Raw genomic sequence first — 15,606 nt, 5'->3', positions numbered from 1 at the left:
TTCGCGATGCTCTGTTTATTTACTTTCATTAGTTCATTTATTATCGTCAACTCCATTTTCTCTTCTGTTTAAAATTTATTCTGCGCTAAACAAGTTGAAGTAAATCAGTAAAAAATCGTTTGCTGTGTTAAAATATTTAGTATTTTAAAATTAAACCGTTTAAATTCTCGTCTGCGTGTATCTCAAATACTATACGCTTCGTATTCAGAGTTTTATACACGATTCATTAGATTAAGGATTCATTTTATAGTGAGATTAAAGGTAAAAAAATTAATTACTTTTGTTTCTATTTATATGTAGTTTTTATGATTTTTATTTTATTTTATCTGATCACTGACTTTATGGTACCAAAAAACAAATCATTGAAATCCTATCTTCAAGCGATTTTCAACCAATTCATTCCAAGAAGATGAGCGTTTTGGATTACGACGAGTAGCAGCAAACTATTTAATGTATAATTTGAAAACTTCTACATGTATATGTACAATGAAGAATTAAATATTTTTAAAATTTCTTTAGGTCTAATTTAATTATTTAATTTTATTGAAAGCATTCTCTTATCTATTTCATAAATCATTGATGTATTTTCTGAGTCCGACTTTTTTATGCGGTCCCTATAAACCGCATAAAAAAAGGTTTCGGTGGTATAAGGTACAAACTTGTTTATTACATGTCAGAATTTATAAAATTTTCGAATTTTTTTTGTGCGATTTCTTTTATGCGGTCCCTATCCACCGCACAAAAAAGGGTTTTACTGTATTAGGTAGGTAGGTAGGAGCATTTTTTTCAACCAGACTATGCTAGCATACATAAATTAACAGTTGGCTTACAGTTAAAAATATAGCAGTTTTGACTTATAATTGCGTTATAAATTTATAAGTAACTTTATAAATGAAAATAAAAATAACAAATAAAAGTTACGCCCAATGTTTAAGATCAACGATCCACTTACCGTCAACAATGAGATTTTTCTCAACAAAAACATCCCCAGTAAACATTAAGGGTCCTTGGATTTCTTGGTCAGTATCTAGTGTAACTAGGTGGTCCTTAAGTTTCATTTTATTCACAGTTTCTGGATAGACATTTTTCGTAAACTGCACTTCTGTCTATAAACCAAAAATAGATTTAAAAATAACATTTTTACAATTTGAAAACTAAACATCTTAAAAATTAATTTGAAACTTTAACATTTGTTCTATTTTTTAAATTGAACGAAATTAAGTAGACTAGTGAAACAAACGCTTTCCAAACATTTCTCAAATTATGAAGAAAGAAAATGGATAAGAAATTTAAATTTTTATTCTTAATTATGAGTTAAAAGTATCAATACTTATATTAAGTGTAGTGAATATTTTTCTAGAAATAAAAATTTTTTAAACTTGAATAGAAGCATCTAATATGCCTAATTTTTTTATACAAACTATTTTATTGATTAAGTTCATAAAGAGAACAATTCTATGACTTGAGATCAGAGTTCAAATCCTAATAAATATTCAATATATTCGGAACAAATTGATTTAAGCCTTAATCATTATTCTACAATTTACTATAATCGTTTTGTAAGCAAACTTTTTAAAGAAGTTACTTCATCCCTTTCATAATGTCTGACAATCATTGTATTATTATTAGTTTACTTTTTGACTAAGTTATTAAAAATTATATTTTTTGAGACATTAAAAACTCAATTTCTGTAAAGACATTGCAGTAATTCGTAGTTACAATTGTGCGTAGTTACAATTTAAGAACTCATTATGGCTTTCTATAAAGGAGGAAGTACCGAATTTTTAGACTTTTAGAATAACGTATTCTGGCAAATTTTTATTAGTAAAATTGAGGACTCTGGTTGGTACTTCTTGCAATCAAAATTAAGTACCAAGTTCTAGGCTTAAGATGTAAAAAATAAAAATGTATACAACGTGTTTGACGCTTTAGTATCATTGTCGAAAACTGAGTCAAAACATAGGAGGGGCCAAAAATACAAGTTGTAAAAATATCAAAATCTTACGAACCTCAACAGGAAGGAGAGTCTAAAAACATCAAAACCTGTTTGATTGCCAGAGGAAAGCTAAAAGGTGATTAGAAGCACTGCAAAATTTCATCAGGCAATCAAGCTGGCTTTGATTTTTCCCCATTCCTTATTCCTCGCTAGTGATTCGACAAATCTTTATAGCCTTTGTCTTTTCCTTAGTGACATTTTTACTAGTGATCCCCGAAGTGCTGAAGCATTGAATTAGACTATTTTTGATAAGGTTTCTAAAAATATGCATTCAGAGACATCTATCTCAACGATACGTCTTAAAAAATTTTATGCGAGGTAATTTCTAAGTGTTTTATATTTTCTCATATTCTGCGTTGAACAGCCGAAGAGATTCCGAGTTTACGACTACCAATATTCAACTCCGTAGCCTAGTAATTTTGAACTCAATCCAGAAGACAAGGGAACTCCTGGATCAAGTATTGGAAGAAATATGCCTTCGTGGAAGACTTTGATGGAACTAACCCACATTTGAGTTGCATGAAGTAAAAAACCTCATGGTTAACCTGACGGCAAGGGAACTCTGGCCCATGATCAGTCTACCACTGAGGATATTTTACGTCAGCATTGTGGTCTGTGCGAAATTCGTATCAACCAGTCATCGCTGGGATTCGAACCTGCTTAATCTCATTGGGAGAAGAACGCTCTAGATTCTGAGCTACAGGGGTTCTTTAAGTGGTTTGTAAAATTAACCAGGTTAAACTTTGTTCGTGGTTCAAAAGTAAAGTTATATAAGAGCTTTGTAAAAGCGCTTCTACTTACGGTCAATTTTTTATGTCCTTCAACTCGTTGGTCTCCTTCGATCAGCAAAGTATCTTTGTACAAATCTGGCAGATTGTAAGAGTTAACTGTTCCTCCTACCATTACGTCATTATCAGCGGTCAGCTTTGTAAATGTTTTACGTCCTGTTATAATTTGCTCACGGGGACCTAGAATAATTTTAAGTTCTGAATGTAATCAATTTTATGCAACATTATACAAAATTTAGTCAATTAAAGCACAGCCGTGCTGTAAATGAGATTTATTTTCCATAACAGAAATTAAAATTAGATCTAATTTTAGTTTTTCACAAAACTTAAATTTCTCAAGCATCAGATCTGGGCTATTCAGGGTGTTAGATAATCATCACCCTTAACATACATTTCTAGAATCCTTGTAGAAAATTAAGATATTGCATGTGACAATTTAATATTTAAGCGAAAAGAAAAATGTTATCTAAATTAGCCAAATCACTAGTGAGGAAGATGGATTGATAAAAATTTTAATCAGTTCCATTTCCCGATGAAACTTTGGCTTTTCTAATAATCCATTCAACTTAAGAGTCCATTCAATTTCCCCTGAAAATTAAACACGATGCTACGTTTTCAGTCCTGCCCTCTTCAAGAATGATTCGTTAGAATACTATGAACGAATAGTATGTTTTTTTGCGTCATAAATATTATATTTATATCGCTTACTTTAACTTATTTTGATAAGGATTCTAAAACTATACATAAAGGGTGGTGATTACGGAACATCCAGTATTACATTACTGTCTAGCCGTTATTTCTCTCGTCAATCTTGTAATTCTGAATGTAATCTTGATCCTAAGTAAATTCATGACAAACAACTTTTACAAAGATTATAAAGATGAGATTTTATTTTACAAGTTTTAAGCTTTAAGTTTTTTTTTTTTATGCTTGTTTGAGTTTGTAAATATATAACTTTTCTGGCTTAAAAAGTTTTAAAATAATGATACTAAAATTACTGATTGAAAACTAATATTGCAAATTTTGATATAACAAATAATTGAAAATAAAAGTTTTACCTCAACATATCTTCTCTTGAGTATTAAAAATTTCTTTACGCGAGTATGCTTATTCAATAAAATTACTTACCATCTGGATTGCATAGCAAGGTAATGACGTCTGTTTTTAATCTCAAGCCATTTATGAGCTCAGCAGTCATGTTTCCTGATATTTCAATCGGCATTTTAAATACCTTAGGACCTGGAAAAAATATTTACTAGAATAAATAATTGTTTCTTTATGCATCGCTTTAAAAGAATGTAAAAGTTAAAACTTCCTTTGTGATTCATTTAATTAAAAAAATTAATTCCTATGAAATAGACTACATTATATTCTAAGTAATAGTGAGAAAACAAATTACAGAGAAGAAAAAAATTCACGCGAGAAAAAAAAATGCATTTTAATTGCTTGTGTTTTGATTTTTATCATTTCTTAGTAAAATCCTCTAAAAGCGTTTATTAAATTGAAAAATTGTTACTTGACTCTATAATAATTGAATTTTTGAAAAATGAAGTTTCATGTTTTAGAAAATATAAATATTAAAACAATTTTGTTAATATTTTGAATTATTTTCAGTTTAATATTTATTTTGGTTAAGTAACTCAATTTTAAGGGCAGACAGATCAGGGAAAAGTGCTGTGATCTTGTTTCTTCGTGGTCAAAAATAGCTCGCTTCTTCTAAGGAAGATATGAAATAAAGGCAACCGAAAACGCAGAAGTTTTCTCTTTCGATAAGAAAGTTATAATTTGCCTTACCTGTTATATTAGTAGGAATATCTATGAAGACTGCATCTTCTATTAACTTCTCCAAACTTTTATCGTTTATTAGACCTACTGTTGCAAGTTTAGCATAAACTGTATCTGCTTCAGCATCAGCAAGGAATGTCTTTGGAACTGTTATAGTCTAAAAAAAATTCAAAAAGTACGATTATGTTAAACTGTAGATTTGTACCTTTCGAAATAAAGTTATTACTGCTTACTGTATAGTTGTAGTTAAAAATTTCTTTAATGATTCAGTATTGTTTTAATGTGTTCATGACATGTTAACATGTTAGAATGTAATATTTCAATCTTTGTTTTAATTAGCTCAAACATCACAAAAAGAAAAAAATCAAACGTGTGTAGTGGGTGTCCGAAAAGTATGGAAGCTGTCAGAACAGAAATCTAAAAATACACGTTTAAAATATTTTTCAGAAATTTATTTGAAATTCAAAAAATTAGTAAATTTATACATTCCAAATTTCATGTACCCGTATATTCAATTCACAACTGGAAGAAAATCGTTGAATAACCTATTTTTGAACGTTATAGTAACTCGTTGGAAGGTAGGTACTTTATTTACATCGCACTAGAGCAGCACAATTGGCTACTGGCGATGGTCTGGGAAACATCTGAGGATGATCAGAAGTCATGCTATCTCAATTTTGATCCTCTGCAGAAGGGTAGCCCGATGACCTGAACGTGAAACTTTACGGTAGAACAGTTTAACTAGGACCTATACCATGCACCCTACGTAGGCTGAGCAAATTGATCACCCACCCGGTTTCCGTCCCCAACCAGTGATGCTTAGCTTCGGTGTTTTACTGGGAACCGCTTCTTTGCGATCAGACCACTGCTGTACTTTTAGTAACTCGTAAAGAGCAGTATTTTAAACCAACAGTATATCACAAACCTTTTGATGTTTCCATTCAACCACACTGTCTTATTGACTGGCATCTACCTAATTAAGACATTGCAACAATATTTAATACTCTGGTCCTTAAAACTTCCATCATCGCTTCACTCGAACTTTTAATGAATGAAATTAACCACATTAAAACCATTGCCCGAGATAGTGACTTCTCGCCCAAGATAATCTATAAGATTCTTAAAAATATGTCCAAATGGGGTCATAATCTTAAGTAGGAATATGCCAATCTTAAAAATTATTTAGATGTGCTTCCAGATGCTAAAAATTCTCTTAAACAAAAATTCCACTCCCAATAACAAAATCAGTTCCCTGAACCAGAACAGAACCAGAAAAAAATCAATTGAATACGTTAACTGGAGAATATAAAAAATTTCATGCCGATGTGGACTGTTAAACAGTAGACAAATCAAATGAGCACTTAAAACAGACTCAACAAATACCAAGTCTACGCCTAGTCCTCATATTATTCATAAATGTGTTGCCGTTATTGACTTAAACTGTCGGAGTTACATTTAAAAGAAAAACTATTGTTAATGAAATTATTGCTGCACGATATTTGTCGAATGTTTAGAGATAATTTTTAAGCTTTTTGGCTCTTAACTGCGTATTTATCTCTTTGGTATGATGTAACTTCAATCGGATTTTAATCATTTTTGATTTTACCATTCCTATATTTTATCCTACTGATGGTGAACCATTGAGACATCGAAACGCGTATAAGTTTAATAAGATTTTTTTCATAACTTTTACTTACTTGAGGTTCATTCGTTCGAACTACATCAGACAGAAATTGCTTCCAATTGACGCCATTGACGAAGTCTACATCAATATCACCTATGATAGTCACGTTACCTTTGAGAATTTTATTTCCTTTTATCTCTTGTTTACCACTTTTCAAGAGGACATTATCGGACAACTTATTCAGATCAATTCCATTTACCAGGCCAGAGACGGTAACATCATGAGTGACTCTAATCGGACCAACAAAAGTCACATTTGAAATAAGAATAGTCTCCTCGTCGATTCTTGCCAGTTTTGGAGCGACTTCTGACAAATCGAGCCCATTTACAAGTCCTGTAACATCCATATCCCCGTATACCTCTAGTTTTCCTAAAGTGTATTGTCCTACAATAGAATAAAAGACTTTAGAATATGAGTTCTATAATATGCTTAAAGCTATCTTACATTTATCACCTAGTGTATGAAGCATTAGATTACTATTAAGAGGGAGACTTTTTGGCAAACGAGAATAAGGAATAAACTTTTGAAAGATCTTTTGTAAAGGCAAATGATTAAAACAATTTTACACAATATCATACCCTGAAACTGCAAAATTTACGTAGTTCAGAAAATAATTTTTCTAGTTGTAAAAAGGGTAGTTTAATAATATTTTAATAAAATATAGTTAAAAAGAATTTTGTTCACCACTGCATATAAAAAGTTAGAACATACTTATTAAAAAGGTGAAATCGAAAATTAACCACGCAAAATATATAAAACCTAAATTTGAAATAACGAAAGAAAAAGTCCAGAGAGTACGACGGATGAAAGAAAAGTAATAGTCAACAATTAGTTAGAGAATTAGACTGTTCAACTTTTAGGGAAAAAATAAACCTGTTTGGCATGCTACGAAGTTAAAATTAGACGTACTAAAAGTAATTTTCATTTTTGAACTTCACGTGAACTTTGTTTCGAAATTCCCATTAGTTCATAAGTTATTCAAATTTAAGTGCTTTTTTGTGATTTTTCGTTAATCAATAGTTGTACACAATCAATTTTTCTCGAGAGATCTTTATTTCTTCATTTTATAAGCTTTCACTATAGAAGGTAAGCAAGAAAACAAATAGAAGATTAAATGTTGTCAAATGAAATTATGAATATCTTAACATTTATAGGGATTGTATTTTTTTTTAAAAAACAAAAGCTTAATAAAGGGCTAATAGAACAGTTTCCTATATGAATTGCTTTGATCTCATCTACCAGTGAAATCACCTCTTATTTGTTCTTAATGAATCACACTATCAGTATTCTTTAGGTTAGGTTTTGCAAGTTCAGACGATTATATTTCAAATCCATGTTATCATTCATTTCGTTATGATTGACATTAACAGAATGTTCTTATATAAAGCTACAGCAATAGTATATTTAGAAAACAAAATATTCTGTGTTTGAGGAAAATATTAACATTTGAAGGAAAAATGTAAACTTGTTTTAAATATTTCGATTTTAGATCTCTACCACTAATATTTTTCTCACGAAATTCAAATGTTGTAGGATACGCAATATACATACTCGAGGTATGAGTTTACTAATAAAGACATTGATAAACCGAAACCCATTACTTACGAATAATGAACAAATTTAAATTTTGCTTTTTAATTTACCTGTGATCGTCTGTGGAATACTTTTCAGAAGAACATCTTTTACAATCGATATATCGTTTACGTAATCTGCGTTGATGTCTCCTTCCACGTGAAATCCTGCTCCGAATATAGTAGCTCCACTGACATATTGAAGTCCTTTCTTTTTCAGACTGTTCTCAGAGATTTTAGTCAAATTGACATCATTTATTAAACCACTCAATTTCATGTCATTCACTGAAATATCTTGGAATTTAAATTGGCCAGTTAGAATGTTATCTTCATGTAGCTTGAATGCACGGCTTTTTAAATTTGGAAGGTCAAATCCATTCACACCACCCTTCGTCGTAATCTTCCCATAAACTGTAACTGGACCTGAGGAATATTTAGAATTTAAAACTAAATTTAATATATTAAATACAGCTTAGCATTTAATTTAAGTTTTGAATATATAAAGCAAAATTTAAACAGTAATACCTTTTGAGAACTAAGCTTTAATTAGCTTAAAATACAGATTTTAAGGAAAATGTAGCTTAGGGCAATATAAACTCATAAATCACTTTAAGGAAATTAAACTAATTAAATGATATTTTTTAAAATGTTGCAAAGAGAAATTATAAATCTAAATAAAATTTTTTTTTGCATTGTTGGATATTTTTACAGTGTATTTCTTAATATTGATCATAAAGTCTACTTGACTAAGATATTTATTGGCCATAAGACTGTACAAAGAGTTACTTTAATAAAACTTCATAATCTTTCATTCTAATTTAAAAAAACTTCTACCAAAGAGAGAAATCAATTATATTCTTACATGGACAATCACTTCGTAAAGGGATATAAACTGAAAAAATCTAAAAGCTGGTTCTCAGAAGGTTCTCGCGACTATTAAGTCGTCCACACGACTGCTAAGTCTACAGTTTTACCTGCTCCTGGTTTTTACTAAAATTGGACGATTTTTGAATAACCAATTTTCAAATTAGATAAATTTTCAATTAGTTTAAAAAAACCATCATTTTTTTAAATTATACCATAAGCATTTTTGCTATTAAGGGACTTATTTTTTAGAATAATTAATATTCACATTGTCCAGCGTTAAGCCATTATGTGCTATTTATACTTTGACGTGAGTTAAAAGACTTTCACTAGTTTTGAGCCTGATTTAAAGCACTTCAAATAATTTGGATTACAGGATTTATGAGCAAATTTTCATTTCCAAAAAAAGAAAACAAAGTTGCTCTACATGAATTTCACTTTAGGTTTAACCCACTTTGAATCTGATCAGTCTGAATTACAGTGAAAATAATAGCATACATATTGATGGGTATCAATGAGTTGTGGGAAAACTTCACTTTTTTGAATGAAAAAACAAGCACTACTTATTAGTTTCAAATGTATATAATCTCGCACAACATAGGAAATAACGCAACTAGTTCACAAATTAACTGTTGTTGTACTATGTGTAAAAGAAATTAAAAAGAGAAACTTTAAACGATTAGACAAGTGTAATTCAGTTTGTTCAAAAATTCTTTAACTGAATAAATATGTATTTATAATTCATTAAGTATATTTATTATAATTTCTTATGTATATTTGAAATAGAGCAAATAAATTATAACTTTATTGTGTATAGTATAATTAAAGATCGTATAAAAATTTACATAATTTTTTGTTAGTTGTTTGTCTAACATAAAGCTATTTAAGTTGGTGCACTTTTGGTTGCCTTATGGTGCTTTAGATATAATTTAGATTTTCATGCAAATTGTTAAACATTTTGCTTAGGAGTTTTAGTATACACTAATTTACACAAATTACTGAAAGTATTCCGTGTCTTATGAGTAATTCTAATAACAAGTTCGTTTGTTGTTAATATTTTGAAATTTTTTAAAATCCAAAACTAACATAGAAGCTTACCTATAAATTCCTTTTTAGCTGTTACAGTTTGAGGTTTGGTCTTAGACATAACATTGTCGGCGAATTCTACAATATCCACACCATTGACTGTGCTGGCTATTTCTAGTGCAGCAATTTCACTGTCTGCTAAAAAGACATCCCCTTCGATTTCTTGGTCTCCAGACAGCTTTACTCTGTCAGCCACAAATTGATTGAGATTGACACCATTGAATGAACCAGTCACTAGTGCATCACCATCAACAATCAAGTTGTCCACTTTCACTAGATTTGTGAAGATTTTATTCGATATTGGATTCTTCGAATTCCTGAGAACCACACCTTCTGGAATTCTCAAACCTCCTACTGTACCTTGAACAATAAGTTCACCTGGAACGACCACTTCATTGTTGAATTCTATGTCTCTTTCAATTTCATCTTCAATTAACAAGGATAGTCTATTTTCATATAGGTAAGTGATGTTTAAGTCACCAATCATTCCATTTTCTAGAAGAAAAATACATATTTTAAATGAAACTTCAATAAAGTTATACTTGTTGCTTCTAAAGCAAGTCTGCTTGGTGAAACCAAGCGGATTTAAGACAAAAGGAGTGTTTCTTGTTTTCAAAGGGGCCAATAATAATGACCAGGAATAATTAAGCCACATACTTCACAGCCAGTTTTAAAAGACGGACCCATTCATACATTCATTCAACTACAGATCGTAATAATGACCTGAACCAGAGAGCGATCAATCTCCAACTCTGTACCCCTAGAAATATTTGTTGTGGGAACTTTGAAGACTTTGTAATCCGACAGATTTAACGTGCACCAGTTACCATTTACTACACGGGGAGTCTTCGGCCCTGGAGGATCGAACTCACTACCTCTAAGACATGGGCCCAACACCGTATCAACCAGGCTATCCCGGTCTCAGGACAACCGCAGTCCTTCTAATTCTAATTTTCAACTTCATATATATAATCTTATGATATAATACGTTTTATTTCAGACATTTTTGATCTAAAAAGTCATGTTTTTAGATCAAGTTTTTGATCTATGTTTACCGGTGGTGAGAGAGGGCTGAGTATAGTTAAGTTGAAAGCATAACTTAATAGCAGAAACGTATGGATCAGTGCCGCACCAAACTCAACGTTTTAAAATACTAGATTATGTTTGAGGTAACAAAGCAATAAGTGTCCGACGCAAAATGAAGTGAACCGAAAAACGATAGCAGTTCAACTTACTTTGCTGTGTTTCACTTCACCAAAAACCGTGGATAGTTTCTGCTGCAGTAAAAAACAAAGAATATTTTATTTCTAAATTACTTTGTGTTCAATAGCTGCAATCATTGCCACCAGTAACACAAGATTTATACTTATAGTAAGATATGACACACACAAGATTGAATTAAATTATTTTATTAAAATAAAATCATTAATTCAGGATGAATATATACACAAATTCCTAAAATTAAATTAGTTTGCTAAACATACACAACGCACAGAGACATGAGAAATTTAAACTAAGCTTAAAACAGAAATTAATCATTTAGTAAAATTAATTTTCTTATAAGATTTGTACATAAACCTTACCTTTATTACACAACTAAGAACATACAAGTCTTTTAAGCCATTAACTTTTGTTCCTGGGGAATGTTCTGGGAAGACAAATGTTCCTCGTACTATATAGTAAAGAACAGCTACTGTTTTTTTAAACGTACGCCAAAATTGACGAAAATTCATAGAGTAAGTATATCTGATCTTTGTGTAAATATTTTTGATGTTTATAGTTTCTTCATACACATCAAAAAGGCTCTTATGAACCTTTGGATAAATAACGGTGCATAAAGAGACCGTTATGCAACTTTCATACACACTTTTCGGTGAAAGGTGTTTTAAAATTTGTATGAATCTAGTTTTCATGCATGTTTTAAAAGGTGCATGAAGAGACATTCATAAAGGTGTATGAATGTCCTCATACGCCTTTTGATGATATTAAAGCTCTGTTTAGTTTTAATGTGAAGTAACGAACTCATTCACACATATTTTGAGCTTTTCATCACCAAATTCGAATGCACCAGTGCTTACAGTGTTAGCGACAGGAGTTAATTTATTGATTGTAAGGATGTTATAAATTAGGTCAAGATTTATTATGGATATTTGAATGGAATGCAAATTTAATGCCGAAAGTGATGCTAGATCATGGAAAATTCAAACGCTATTAAAGAGATTTTATGTAGCGTTACGATTTCCCGTAGGTTTAACGCTATTTAAGCTTCACAGTGATGCTCGAAACTTTTCCTAGGAAAATTTGAAGAAATTAAAACTAAACTCAGTGGCACGATAGCCCAGAGGGTCAAGGCATACTGTGCCCTTTTCAGTTTTCTTGACCTTCGACTTTGGAGTGCAGATGCTCCGGTCAGCCGAACGTGGAACCCCCAGTGTTCGGTTCCCAAGCATGCTTGGTACTCATTTATCGACCGACTGAAGGGATGAAAGGCAGAGTCAACCTTGCCCGGCCCGAGAGTCGAACCCAGGACCTGTGACACGGGAGAGCGAAGCACTACCACCCAGCCACCAGGTGTCACAAATTAACGTTACAGTTAACTTAAGAAAAACTATGCAAAATCTCTCTAGTAAGCAGGACAAATTTTATTTTAAACTAAGCCTGACTGGAAAGAAAAAACCAAAGGAAATATCACAGCCATTCCGGGTCGGAAGACATATTTACCAGCACAAGTAAAACTGTTAAAGGATTTTTGAAATAATTGTATTGAAACATACAAAAATGTTAAGGAATTTAATATTCAATCAAATCAGCCTTTAATGACTGTATAGATAAAGCTATAGCTCAGCGCTGTTGAAAGTCACTACGTAAAGCTAATTCTTTACCGAAATTGCATTTTATTCAGTCTTTAAAAATAATAAATTTGATAATATCTAGTTTCAGAACAGTGATTGCTCAAGGGATAGAACATTCGCCTTCCAATGAGGTGACCCGGGTTCGAATCCCAACGACGACTAGCTGATACGAATTTCGCATTCGGCTTGCACCAACCACAGTGCTGACGTAAAATATCCTCAGTGGTAGACTGATCATAAATTAGAGTCCCCTTGCCGTCAGGCTAACCTTGGGAGGTTTGTGGTTTTCCCTTCCATGTAAAGCAAATGCGGGTTAGTTCCATCAAAAAGTCCTCCACGGAGGAAAATTTCTCCCAATACTTGATCCATGTGCTCCCTTTGTCTTATAGATTGGGTTCAAAATTACAAGGCTACGGAGCTGAACATTAGTAGTCGTAAAAATTGGGTCGGCTGTTCAACGACAGTTATTAAATAAAATATCTAGTCTTAAGCACCGATGGCTCAGGAGCTAGAGCACTCGCCTCCCAATTACACAACCCGTTTTTGAATTCCAGCGTTGGCTGATCGATACAAATTCTGAACCCGGCTCTCACCGACCATAGTGCTGGTGTAAAATATCCTCAAGTGATAGATGGATCATGGGTTAGGGTCTCCTTGCAGTCTGGCTAATCGTGAGAGGTTTCTTTTTATGCAACGCATAAACAAGTTAGTTCCATTAAAAAGTCCTCCATGTAGGAAAGATTCTCCAAATACTTGATCAAAGAGTTCCCTTGTCGTTTGGATTGGGTTCAAAATTTCAAGGTTACGGAATTTATTATTGGCAGTTGTAAACTCAAAATTGATTTGGCCCGTTTTAAAATGAAATATCTAGTTTCAATTATCGTTTGAGACTAAAAAAGCTCTTTTAATCAAATGAATTTTAGAGGAAAAAAAAGAACCAAAACTCAGAACGTTAAAATTTTAGAAGGTATTTGAAACTTACCAACATTTAAATTGTCAAAGGTAACAGATTTTTTGAAGTGCTTGGTACCTATAAAAAAATAAGAGATTAAAAAATATATGATAAAATTAACGTTTTACATTTTTTCTGTTTTTTCTAAATGGATTAAACAGTGAATTGGAGGAACTAAAAGGGAAACAAATTAAATCGTTCAGTCTAAAATATTTTACGTCAGTTTTTAAAAATTTGAGAATTTCATGGGATTTTTGTTAATATAATTGGTTTTAATATAATACATTTAGTAGTCTCAATTCACAGTTCTGTAAAACTACACGATTAAGATAAACAGAGTTAATAATAATTGAGTGGGAAATTAAATTTCCTGGTGAACTAAAAGGTTATAATAGCATCATGTTATTAAGTAACCATAATACTTGATAGCGTAACGAAACAAAAATGACAATTTTATTATTAGTTTAAATTTGTGAACATAATTTGTATTTTAAAGGAAAAACTATTGTTTTTTCATCTGCCTGTATGTCCCAGATAGAGGAAAAAAGTGAAAGTTCTGTTTTAATGCCAGATCTAGTGTGAATGAAAAAAAATTATAAATTTTCCTTTTTCTTACGGTTCGAAGCGTGTTAATCTTTTTTGTAATAACTCCTCCGCGCATTTAGGATAATTGGATTTCCAGCGTTATGAAGCGCTTAAGTGCAAATGTAGATAGAAAATATTCTATGTTTAAGAACATGTAAAGGCCTCTCAAAAATAACAGATGTTTTGTAAAAAGTCTTCCAGTTTTTATTTTATTTTTTAACCACCCTCAATATGTCTTTAAATTCCATTAAAATGGAGTAAAAAATAAACACATTAGGACTTGCAAATAATTATTTGAGAGATAATAACAAGCTTTGTAATTTTAAAGAATAACAATTTAAATGTTTGGATAAAAACATTAGCAATCTTTTGAATAAACTAGGACCCAGTTTCCCCTACCAATTAAACTGGTTCTGTTTTCTTTTCACACCTTTGTCATTAATGATTTGATAAAATTTGGAGTTTTCTCTTGCATATTTATTAATTTAAAATTAATAGGTGAACTGATTTAATTTTTGACAAAGATTTAAAAAATTACATTCTAAGATTAGCCTATCATTGCAATATCATACATTAAAAAAGTAAACTAAGAAATCTATATGAACAACTGACTATAGTATGTTCGAAAATTTTTTGAAAGCCAATTCTCCGGTGGCCACTAAAATGTTACTCTAAATTTTCTAAACAAGCTTTACATTTGCTTATAATTTCCAAACTAGCAAGTTATCAGAATTTAAAAAGAAATTTACTTTACCGTTTATAACTTGATCTCCGTGTACCTTCATAAAATCAACATCCATGTTATAACCATTCATCATACCTTGGAGGATAACATGATCTGCTATCACTTTATGAATTTTTTTCTCAGATTCGATAACGATATCATCCTCATCTTTAAAAACTACATTGCTAACAAGTTCATCAAGATCAACGGTGTTCACCAGACCCTTTACCTCGAGATTCCCTTTCACGATGACTGGACCTAAGAAAATGGCGTTCTCAAACTTGCTCGATTCATTCAGTTTCAGAGCCTCTTTGGCAACTTCAGATATATCAACCCCGTCAACAAGTCCCTCTACTATAATATCGCTTTTAACATCGATGCCATCAGTGAAATATAAAGTGCTGGGTATTTCTTCATCTTTGGATAACGTAACAATGTCTTCTGGAATGCTCAAACCATCGATTTTCCCAGCAACTTCAACGTCCTTAGCAAAGACAGCTCCGGTGAATTCTTTAAGACCCGTGATTTCCTGGCTGACGTCCGTTAGGAATATATCTCCAGGAATGCGCAACTCGTTCACTGTTCCTTCAACTGTAAGGGCACCGTTTATTGTAACATCTTCTAAGAAATCCTTGTGACCTGAAAGAGTACAACAATATACAGCATACCCTTCAACATTTGAGTTCTGTGCAAAACGTTAGTAGCGGATTGAGGCGAAT

The 15,606-nt window shown here is 31.6% G+C and overlaps 1 protein-coding gene across 1 annotated transcript in view; it reads right to left on the bottom strand.

Moving 5' to 3' along the window:
• Positions 1-15,606, bottom strand: part of LOC107456920 (uncharacterized) — a 59,149-nt gene that overhangs the window by 18,787 nt on the left and 24,756 nt on the right. Inside the window, exons 14-22 of the mRNA XM_016074899.3 lie at positions 14,918-15,526; positions 13,609-13,656; positions 9,787-10,269; positions 7,897-8,247; positions 6,267-6,637; positions 4,579-4,726; positions 3,913-4,023; positions 2,798-2,964; positions 953-1,106 (exon numbers count right to left, since the gene is read on the bottom strand). Of these exons, the coding sequence (XP_015930385.1) occupies positions 953-1,106; positions 2,798-2,964; positions 3,913-4,023; positions 4,579-4,726; positions 6,267-6,637; positions 7,897-8,247; positions 9,787-10,269; positions 13,609-13,656; positions 14,918-15,526 (2,442 nt within the window). The remainder of the gene's footprint in view (positions 1-952; positions 1,107-2,797; positions 2,965-3,912; positions 4,024-4,578; positions 4,727-6,266; positions 6,638-7,896; positions 8,248-9,786; positions 10,270-13,608; positions 13,657-14,917; positions 15,527-15,606) is intronic.

This window comes from Parasteatoda tepidariorum, chromosome 6, assembly GCF_043381705.1.
Source record: "Parasteatoda tepidariorum isolate YZ-2023 chromosome 6, CAS_Ptep_4.0, whole genome shotgun sequence".
Classification (NCBI taxonomy): Eukaryota; Metazoa; Arthropoda; class Arachnida; order Araneae; family Theridiidae; genus Parasteatoda; species Parasteatoda tepidariorum.
The sequence above is the reverse complement of the archived record's forward strand: the minus strand, read 5'-3'. Positions and strand labels throughout refer to the sequence as shown.